The sequence below is a fragment of the Chiloscyllium plagiosum genome, unplaced genomic scaffold (genome assembly GCF_037043375.1).
Source record: "Chiloscyllium plagiosum isolate Xiang-an unplaced genomic scaffold, Cpla_swu_hap1 HiC_scaffold_10, whole genome shotgun sequence".
Classification (NCBI taxonomy): domain Eukaryota; kingdom Metazoa; phylum Chordata; class Chondrichthyes; order Orectolobiformes; family Hemiscylliidae; genus Chiloscyllium; species Chiloscyllium plagiosum.
Window position 1 is genome coordinate 24659256 of NW_028270148.1, and position 11498 is coordinate 24670753.

Here is an 11498-nt window from a genome sequence, read left to right on the forward strand (position 1 = left end):
CTTTTTATGAAAGGAAACTAGTAACAAAGCAACATCATGTGATCAAGTTTGCAGTCCTGTCACATTGCCAGAATTATCTGTAACTGTAAAGCACAGGGTAAGTAATCTGTTTCTTTCTTACTTTCCAGACCTTTATAAGCATTTTCTGAAGAACCGGCTTATCCCTCTATTTCCAAATATATATAATTCAAGATGATAGAATTTGAAAGCTCTTGAAAAGTACTCTAGCTTGCACATGTTCTCACTAGTGGGAAGGAATACTAATATCCCATTCCAAAGTCCAATCTTCTAAAGATGTTCACTCTTGAGTTCTTCAGTCACTTTTTTAGCTGACTATTCCAGTGTCATGAACATTGAACAGATGGTCCTGTTTGATACTCTTTACTTCAGTTTGAGATAGTGTTGGTGAAGTTTAAGCTGAAAACTTATGTTTTTTTTTGTTCTTTTTAAGGAAAGGTAAAATGTAATTCTCCTGGAGAGAGGTTTACTTATTTGGTAGCTTTTGCTTAACCAGATGTATTTTACAATACTTAGCATAGTATTTCTTTTAATGCAAATCTGTGACCAGAACTGGGTTTAACTGTATTACTGTAGGATTTTTGAAAAGATTTGGGTTGTGGTTGAAGTTGTAGATTTGTTCACCAAGCTGGTGTGGTTTTCTGCGGACATTTCATTGCTCGCTAGGTGACACCATCTGTGTCCTCAACACCATATTGGTGGTCTGTCCTGCCTGGTATTTGTGTTTTGGTACTTCTGGTTCTGTATCTGAGTGGTTTGTGTACGGGGTCCAGTTCAATGTGTTAATTGATTGAGTTCCGGGCAAGTGTACACCAGTGCATGATCTATAAACCAACGGTACACCAATGGGGTTGTGGATGTCAGGACTGATAGCAGAAGCAGTAATGCAACGCTTAGAACAGACAGCCCATCCACCTTTCAACCCAAACTCTGGATCCGGTATGCAGGTGATACGTTTGTCATCACTAAACGTACACAACTAAAATAAACCCATCAATAAAATCATCACCGGAATAAAGAAGAGGAAGACAACAGCAGACTCCCCTTCCTATTGGTAAAATTCAGACCAGTGTGTACAGGAAAAACACACATACAGACCAGATACAGAACTTTAACCCCAACCACTCTGGCACCCACAAACAAAGCTGCATTAGAACACTATTTAAATGAGCAAGGACACGCTGCAGTACCCCAGAACTCGAAGGCAGAACAGGAACACAGGGAACAGAAAGGGATTTAAACAAACAGGTATCCCAAGAGCGCTATCCTCCGATACGTATGCAACAAACCTAAAGAAGAAAACACTACACGACCAGCGATGATGGTGACCATTCCATACATCAGAGAAATATCAGAAATGACTACCCAACTACTCAGACCTTGAGGAATCTTAGTGGCCACAAGCCAGTAAACAACTTTCACCAGCGCCTCCTGACACCCACATCCAACAGGATGAACATTATTTACAAGATACCCTGCAAGGACTGTGGAAAACACTACATAGGACAAACAGGAAGAAAACTGACCGTAGAAGTGCATGAGCATCAGCTCGCCACTGCCAGACACAACCAGTGCACTCTCATTTCCAACCGCACAGATAACGAAGGACACAAATTCCACTGGGACAATGTAACCATCTTAGCATAGGCTAAGCAGAGACATGCGAGAGAATTCCTTGAAGTCTGGCACTCCAACTGGGACTTAATCAATAAACACATTGAACTGGACCCCATATACAAACCAATCGGATACAGAACCAGAAGTAGCAAAATCCAGAGACACATAAATACCAGGTGGGACAGACCACCAACACTGTATCCAAGACGCACTGACAATGCTACCTAACGAAGCAACAAAACGACTGCAGAAAACCACACCTGGTCAGCGAACAAATCTGCGACCTTCTATTACTGTAGATTTACCAAATGCACTTTTTGTTCAGGTACCTGGGTTACAAAGGCTGAGCCCTGGATCTTTAAGCATGTCCACTAAACTGCAGCTCCCAGGACCAGCCAAAGCCAGTGGTTTAAACAAAAGATCACTGTCACTACAGAGAAGGACATTTGCCCCAAATAATGAGAACAAGCCTGAACTGCAAGCAACAATCCATGATTTATGGCAGAAGTTTGGATTTAAGGGGTAAGTACACCTAGCTGGAATGCTGCTTGTTTCAGGTCATGGCCTGTTTCATTTTGCCTTTCCTGTCTGTTAAGACTGAGCCCTGATACATTATTTGATCTATAGACTTGCACACAACTCTTGACTGTCATGCATCCTATAAAACCTTGATGAAATATATACATTAATGGGGCACTTTTCAAAGAGGATTAGAAAATAAGAATTAATAATTGAAGGAGAGACTTGCTTTCAAATGGCAGAACTTGCTTTTGTTGAGTGCTTTCCAAGTAATATGGTGGTTTGAGCCTGAGGTTGGTGACTGCTACTTCAGTTTTTTTTATTCATTTGGCTCCAATCATGAAGAAAACCATGAATCTGGTGGTAGCCTCTTGCTGTGTCCATTATGTGGATGAGGTGCTTTGATAACAGCATAATCTAAATCTTGCATTCAGTTGACATATGATAAGTATGTTGGCTATCACCATGGTTAGCAGTAACCCATCCTCTCAATTTTATCACGCCAGCATTCTATCCATTCCTTGGCAATGTGGGCCCTGATCCAGCTCTGTGAAATGTATCTAATATGCACCTGGCTTCTTTTGTCCTAAAATTACATAAATTCATGGACAGAACAACCACAGTCAATTATCCAAATTTTGGATTCGCCAAACAAGATCTCAAGGTCCCATAAAAACATTATCCGATATCCAGGCAATCCGTTATCCGCACAAAATACTCCCACCCATCTCATTCGGATAATTGAGGTTGTTCTGTACTCAACCTGTAGTTTTGGCTGACCTATTGTTGCAAAATATATATTGTTGTGTTCTCATCCTGCCTGATTTGAGTTAAACTTTGCAGTTGACTGGTTTGATCCCATACTTCAAACCTGCTGACTAACTTTGTTTGCTTGCTACAAGAGTCTTCACAACTGGTTGATGGGGCTATCATGAGTTTTATGATATCAAAGTTTACTTCACTTAGCTTTTTGGAAGACTAGTTTTGGAATATGCAAGAATGCTTTATACACCTGGAATATGAAACTATTCCCTTGTATCATTGCTTCTACCCTACTACACATGCTGAAAATCTACTGCCTGTGTCTGCAACAAAAGTGCTCGCTTATTTCATTTATTCCTACTAGCTTGTAAATCATGGTCATTCAGTAATTTTGTGACGCCTCTGTACTTTTAAACTGTTTCCCCTTCATTGTCCATTAAATTTCAACATGTCTCAGCTTTCAGGAAATTGAAACTGCATGTATCTTTTCCTTTGGAAATGGTGCCATTTTCCAATCTAATACTGGATTGCAAATACTGAAATATTCAAATTCGGGCCATGATAAATTATATAAACAAAGTCAAAGTTGTATGTGCATATTTATTTTTCTGTTTCAGCTACTAACAAAAGACCCTTGTTCTTCATAGGGAGTCCAAGAAGCTTCAATCCAGTCAAAAATCTGACCCAATGTCTCCCGTAAAGGACAACTTACAAATATTGACCCCAGAGACTGATCAAAGTATTTTATTGAAATCCGAATGTAGTTCTGTTCAAAGGGCCATACAGTGGTGAGGAAATCCATGAAGATATTTAAACTTGCTTCAATTTACCTAGGAATATTTAACCATAACAAGTTTCTTTATTTTAGCCAGAATGAAAATATAGAGTTGGTGTGGTGCAAGGTGCTACATACCTGCCACTGATAGAAAATGTGCTTGATGTGTAATGGCAGTTACTAGTATTAAATCTTTTATAATGTATTTAATGACTGAATTGACTTAACACTTGAATGCTATTGTTTTGAACACAGCCTTGTGAAAAGGGGCAATTGGCTGGGAGAGCAGGTGAATCTGTCCAACAGCCTCTCCTAAAGTTACCCCTGTTGAGCCTCTCATTCCCTCCCCACTGAGAGACAGCTTGACTTATCTGGTGCTGGACTCAGGGACTGCTCCAAGAGGCTTTGCTGCCACTACAGAGCTGCAGGTTAGTATACCTAAGTGGAGGGCGTTAAGGGTCATATAGCTGAGAGGCAAACATTCTCTGTGGGAATGGGTCCCTGTCAACTGTTTGTGTGAGGTATATGAAACTCTGGCACCCATTAAATTCTGGACTTTAACACATAATCTAGATCGGCATTTCTTGGTGCTTTCTCTGAGGTGGAATGTCAAACGAAGACTTTGTCTACTGTCTTGGATCAACATAAAATACTTCATAGTACTATTTTGAAGAGATGCAACCCAATGTTCTGATCAATATTTCTTCCCTCAATCAATATTCTCTAAATGTGATTTTAATTGCTGTCTTGGAAACTTGCTGTGTACCAACTGACAACCAGTTGGTATCTGTATACACAACTGTAACTTCAAAAGAACACACCTGGAAAGTGTTTTGATTCAGCCTGAGGTTGCAAAATCCACTATATAAATGCAAGTCTTTCTTTCTGTCATAGGAGCAAGGCAGTTCAACCCAGTGTAGGATATGTTTTTTCAAGGTGCCACTAGAAGGGAAATATATTTCCAGTAATACACATAATCTATCACAGTTAATGGTAAATGCTGCTAAGTTGCCAATGAGGGATACTTGTAGTTTTACATAGTCACATTCTCCATTGGTGCCAGTGCTCCAAACTTTTCCCGAGGACGCAAATAGATTAGACTCTCAACACATACAGCCTGATCACATTGCTTCATTTGGAAAAGTTCGACAAAATGACAAAAGTGGTTATTTTAATCTAGTTAAAGTGAACATGATCATGTGAAATAAATCTTTAAATGGATTCTTACACAGAACTGCAGTTTTTATCAGAAGGTGACTTTTTTGTATTATCATACAAGAAGTCAGTTTCGTGTCTACAGTATTTCATTGATTGGTAAAATATTCTCAAAATAAAACCCTGAAGCACATTGTCATTGATTTTATTACAGACATATGCTGTTCAATCTCTATTTTGTTATGTTCATCTGACTTTGTACAAGGTATTCTAAGAGATTTCAAAAACTAAATACTGAATAATCATGATTTTCACAGAAGAGTCAACAGTCACATATTTCAATGTCAAGTTTTTTTTAGATTAGATTCCCTACAGTGTGGGAACAGGCCCTTCGTCCCAACAAGTCCACATAGACTCTCGGAAGAGCAACCCACCCAGACCCGTTTCCCTCTGACTAAAATACCTAACACTATGGGGTAATTTAGCACGCTCAATTCACCTGACCTGCACATCTTTGGACTGTGGGAGGAAACCCACGCATACACTGGGAGAATGTGAAAACTCCACACAGTCACCCGAGGCTGGAATAGAACCTGGGACCCTGGTGCTGTGAGGCAGCAGTGCCAACCATTGAGTATCGTGCCACCCCAAGTCTTGCTAATATTCCTAAACTGAGTTAATAACAATAAAATTTGGCCTTTCAATCATTGTAAAATAGCGAATCTGAGGAACCCAATGCTACGGCAGTGAGCAGAGGTTTATAAAAGACCAGTATCAGGAAAAAGTTATTGTGGGGTAAGGGAGGATTCATTTAGGACTGGTGAGCATTTGGATACTGCCTGGCAATGTCTGACAGCAAGCACAGAAGTGATTAAAGAATGGGATCCTCTGCTACAGAAAAGAGACTTAAGTGATTTGATCTTTATCTGGGTGGAGAAAGGGAGACCAGCTAGGAGACCAGAGCATGGACGAGAAAAAAATTATAGGTGAAGCTGAGGTAAAGGCAGAAATGGGCAATATAATGATGATCAGAGTCTGTATTCTTGTTTTGGACTGCATATGAAGTCAAATTCTCAATATGAGATTGAATAGCATACTGAGATGTTAAACAGAAATTCAGTCTGAGATAAGGTTGGACTTAATGGAAAGGATAGAGAGTTTGAGATGAAGGGTTGAAGACAATGGATTTGGCTTCTATTACATCTAACTGAAAACAATTGTGCTTCATTTTAAGTAAGTTGGTGGATAAGGAATCTCACATGCATGTGAAGTTATTAGAAAGGTAAACTGGCTATACATGTGTTTTCTGGCACAGTGATTAGATTAGACTCCCTACAGTGTGGAAACAGGCCCTTTGGGCCAACAAGTCCACACCGACCCTCCGAGACCCACCGAGCCCCATTTCCCTCTGACAAATGCACCTTATACTATGGGCAATTTAGAATGGCCAATCCACCTAACTTGCACATTTTTGGCCTGTGGCAGGAAACTGAAACACCCAGAGGAAACCCACACAGACACCAGGAGAACGTGCAAACTCCACACAGACAGTTGCCTGAGGCCGGAATCGAACCTGGGTCTCTGGTGCTGTGAGGCAGCAGTGCTAACCACTGAGCCACCATGCAACCCCTAGTGCCTTTTGATGATTTCCCCCTGGGGTCACAAATGGGGAAGGGGTCAAGAATTGATGTTTGGAGCAATTCTGTTAGTAATTGGATGGGAAAGACCGTAGTCCTGTTGATCTGGGATTAGTCAAGTTGAAAACTGGAAAAAAGTTGAGGGAAACTTCATCATGGTCAGAAAGGGCACTTGTAGCTGATTAAAACTATTTCAGTACTGTGATAAGAAGTTTAGAAAGATTTTTACATGGAGTTTCTGGAAAAATGGTTGCAAATTTTAATGGCTGCAACACTCATGTGGTTTGCAAAAAGGGCTAGGATCAATTTCTTGAAGCATGACAGTATAACGTGAAGGTTTTTTTTAATTGCCTGTGCCAACATCTGCAAGAGTACTAATTAGAATGGGTGTCTTTTGCTCACTAAATTGTTCCTTGTAAATAGCAATGATAAAATAAACTGCCCAAATAAAAGCTGTCTGTGGAAATGATCTAAAATGATATGAGTTGCAATGTTCATCCTCAAAATGGAAAATGTGAGCAACTCCTACCTTGCCAGCTTCGAGGCAATCTAATTTCTTTCAAACTAAACGTAAAGTGCAATGGGTGTTGGACAACTGAAATTTAAAAAGAGATGGAGAAATTCAGCAGGTCTGGCTACATTTGTGAATAGAGTTTATCTGCTGGATCTGCTGAGATTCTCCAGTACTTTGGAAGAAATTTAAAATGTTGTGTTGCGGGGATCCAAGATGGCGGCGACCCAGTAAGACTGAGTCTATAGTGCTCCTCCCAAGACTTGGGCACAGTGGGTCACCTACCCCCTACCAAGCTCACCAAATCATTTATAAATCATTTTTAATAGTTTAGTAACTCAATTAGTTGTGTAATATTACATTTAAGCAACTTTATCCTAAGTTAAAATGACTAAAGGGAAGGGAGCCCGCAGCTCTCAGCAAGCAGGAACCCCTCCCCCACCCTCTCCAGCTGCAGCAGAGGCGTCCACAGCTGCCCCGGGGGACTTACCAACAGTAACAAGCCTTGCAGAAATGCTTTCCAAGCTTGACTCGAAGATCGATGCCTTTATCGTCGAATCCAGGAATCGTTGGGAGTCGCTGTCGGCCGCGCTGCAGAAGCACGACCGTGAAATTGAAGAAATTCAACGCCGAGTTGGAGGAGCGGAGCTAAAGGCCGCGACCTCGGAGACAACCGCTCAATCGGCCGTGGATCAGGTCCGGACTCTCGAGCAGCGAGTCCGGACCTTGGAAAATCATATTGACGACCTCGATAATCGAGGTTGTCGAAAAAATATTCGTTTGCTGGGCCTTCCCGAACGGGAAGAGGAAGGCCAGCTTACAGCATTCCTGGAGCAGTGGCTGCCACAACTTTTAAATCTGCAAGCTGGATCAGGCCAGGTAAGGGTAGAATGGGCCTACCGGGTCGCAATACGCGGGCCCGGCTCGAACCAGCGCCCACGCCCGGTCCTGTTCCGGCTGCAGAGCTACAGGGAGAGGCAGATACTCCTAGAAGCCTCTAGAAATCTCGGAAAAGACCCCCAAGCTATGATCTACAAAGGATCCAAGATCATGCTATTTCAGGACTTTTCCCCGGCTCTGGTTCGAAAGAGGAAGGCATTCGACGAGGCGAAGAAGCGTTTAAGGGACTTAAATGTACAGTACTCCTTACGCTACCCAGCGATGTTACGCTTTAACCATGAAGGATCTGTATATAACTTTGGATCACCAGAAAAGGCTAAGGAATTCTTGGACTCTCTTAGATAAACTGTAGGACATAATGGATGTTGGTCTGCCTCCCCCCCCCCCCGTTTTGGTTTATATCCCCTCCCTTTTTTTTTTCTTACCTTATTGCTTAATATTATTATGGGGGTGGGGAGAGGGATTTGATTTTCTCCCCCCCCTTGGAGTTGTTTTCTGTTATTATTTTATGTATATATGAGGGGTGTATGTATATGTGTGTGTGTATGTATATATATATATATATGTATGTATGTATGTATGTATATATATATATATATATATATATATATACATGTATATATAAGCTGGGGGATTTGGTTAATGTTGGTGGGGGGAGGTGGTTACCTTATTCGATTTTACCTCTGTCTTTAGGAGCGGGGTTGTTTTTCCCTTCGTTATTTTGTATTATCATATTTAATTATTATTTGTTGAACTGGTAATTTTAGTTATATGTTTATATATGGTATTAACATTACCAAATATACCCAGGTGTTGGTAGGGGTGGGGGTGGGGTGCTCACTGTTAACTCTAGCTTTGTATTATATTTGAATTTTCCTCATTTGATTGAGGAGTGCCTGAGTCAAGGGTGGGGCATCGGTTGGGAGAGGATATGAGGGATTTTTGGAGAGGAAGTGATGCCCCCTGGGAACAAGGGGGAAAATCTCCACTTAGATACGTTTTATATTTTTTTTATTTAGAAATAGTTTTTTACTGTATTGTTGTGGGTGTATTAAAGAGGGTTTATTTTTGTAAATTTTACATGTTCCATGCTCGGGATGTTCTGGATAGGGTTCCCCCTCCCGAGGGGTCTCGGATTGGCCCAGAGGATTATGGTTGATCAATCGGTTAAGTGGTGCACCTGGAATGTCAAGGGGAGTAATTCGCCACTTAAAAGGAAGAAAATATTATCAAATCTTAAGAAGGAAAGAGTTGATATAGCTCTCCTACAGGAGACACACCTGTCAGATAAAGAACACTTGAAATTACGACAGGGCGGATTTGATCAGGCCTTTTTTTCTTCTTTTAGCTCAAAAAGCAGGGGAGTTGTTATTCTTGTTCGGAAGAATTTCCCTTTCAAAATCCTAAAGCAGATAAAAGACGAATCTGGACGATATATCTTGATTAAAGCTCTCATAAATGGAGAGGAATATGGGATTTTAAATTTGTACTGCCCCCCGGCACACCCCTTTAAATTTATAACGGAAGCCTTTTCAAAATTGATGGCTTTTGATGCCCGTCATACAATTATAGGGGGAGACTTTAATTGTATTATGGATCCGGAAATAGATAGGACTCCCAAGAGTACTGCAGGAGTATCTCCCAGATCTAGACAATTGATGGATCTGAACAAAGAATTAGGATTAGTAGATGTATGGAGATGTCTTCATCCACAGGGTAGAGATTTTTCTTTCTACTCTAATCCACATAAATGTCACACCAGAATTGATATGTTTTTTGCCCCCTCAATTTTTTTAAATTCCATATCATCCTGTAAAATAGGTAATATAGCAATTTCTGACCACGCTGCTGTATATATGGAAACTAAGGCGAGGAACAGTGGGACATCCCCTCGGCATTGGCGTATGGACCCCTTCTTAATGAAAGATAGTAAATTTGTAAAGTACTTCTCGCAAGAATTTAAAACTTTTTTAGAAATTAATTCAGGTACAGCTAGCAACCCGTCAATGATGTGGGAGACCATCAAAGCTTACACGCGAGGCTTGATCATCTCCTACTCAGCGACCCAGAAGAAATTAAAGGGAGAACAACAGCGTCTGCTTGAAGCCCGCTTAAAAGCGGCTGAAACAGCATACACTGATAGACCCTCTATTATTAAATTGCAAAGGATTACAGCTCTTAGGACAGCTCTAAATACTACACTTACTCAAACGGCTAAGAGGGAAATATTATTTGCAAAGCAAAGGTTATATGAATATGGCGACAAACCGGGTAGATACTTAGCATTTCTTGCAAAGAAAAAAAAGGCCCCTCAGACTATTATGTCTATCAAGGAAAGTACGGATATTTTGATTCATGATCATAAAAAGATTAATGCGACCTTTAGAAAATTCTATTCTGAGTTATATAAATCACAGGATTGTGAAGATAGGACGAAGAGGATGCAGTCATTTTTTAAAAATTTGACTTTTCCAGACCTAACTCCGGAACAAGTATCGGTCCTAAATGCTCCTCTTACACCCCAAGAAATAGTTGATGCAATTAGGCACCTTCAAAATGGTAAGACGCCGGGCCCAGATGGCTTTCAAGCTGAATTCTATAAAGAATTTACAGAAATACTGGTTGGTCCACTTATGGATATGTATAACTATGCATATAGTCAGGGCTGTCTCCCGCCTTCGCTGAAAGAGGCAAATATCTCTCTTATCCTTAAAAAAGGAAAAGACCCAGAAGATTGTACATCATACAGACCAATATCCTTGCTAAATGTAGATTTTAAAATCCTCTCTAAAACGTTAGCACTGAGATTAGAAAGGATACTACCACATATTATAAAGGAGGATCAGACGGGGTTTATTAAGGGCCGTAGATCATCCAATAATGTTAGAAGGGCTCTGAATATGATTCAAGCTTGTCATCAGGGAAAGATACCAGGAGTAGTGGTTTCATTAGACGCGGAAAAGGCATTTGATAGGGTCGAATGGTCATATTTGTTTTACACATTGGAGAGGTTTGGTGTTGGACAGGTGTTTACCAAATGGATCTCAACATTGTATAGTGATCCCAAAGCAGTTGTGGTTACCAATGGATTAGGCTCGGATAGCTTCAGTGTGGGTAGGGGCTGCCGTCAGGGATGTCCCCTCTCGCCATTGTTATTCACGCTAATAATTGAACCACTAGCAGAAGCTATACGAGCTGATCCTAATATAACGGCCCCGAGGATTGGTACAGGTAAACATAAAATTACCCTTTATGCAGATGATGTTCTTCTATTCCTCAGTAACCCTTTGATGTCCATACCTCGCTTAATCCAAGTTATTAATACATTTAGTGCATTCTCAGGCTATAAAATTAACTTTTCAAAATCGGAGGCTATGCCAATGGGTGGCCTTGCTGTGATACCCCGCTTAGCGGACGGTTCCCTTTTTCCCTTTCGCTGGTCCCTGGAGGGTTTCTTATATTTAGGCATTTTTATTACCCCAGTATTTGGTCAGTTGTATAAGGCTAATTTTGTGTATTTATTGGAAAGGATAAGGCAGGACCTCCAGCGATGGGGAGACCTGCCAATTTCCTGGTTGGGTAGAATAGCATTAACCAAAATGAA

General features: G+C 40.8%; 1 protein-coding gene across 5 annotated transcripts in view; it reads left to right on the forward strand.

Moving 5' to 3' along the window:
• The window catches only part of exo1 (exonuclease 1), a 90351-nt gene extending 85285 nt beyond the window's left edge, over positions 1-5066 (forward strand). For 3 of the 5 annotated variants that reach the window (XM_087991211.1, XM_087991212.1, XM_087991214.1), the window contains 3 exons: positions 14-97; positions 1961-2157; positions 3564-5066. In XM_087991211.1, the coding sequence (XP_087847337.1) occupies positions 14-97; positions 1961-2157; positions 3564-3708 (426 nt within the window). In that variant the 3' untranslated portion in view covers positions 3709-5066. The remainder of the gene's footprint in view (positions 1-13; positions 98-1960; positions 2158-3563) is intronic. The other 2 variants (XR_015758368.1, XM_087991213.1) reach the window with 2 other exon arrangements.
• Positions 5067-11498: the final 6432 nt, after the last annotated feature.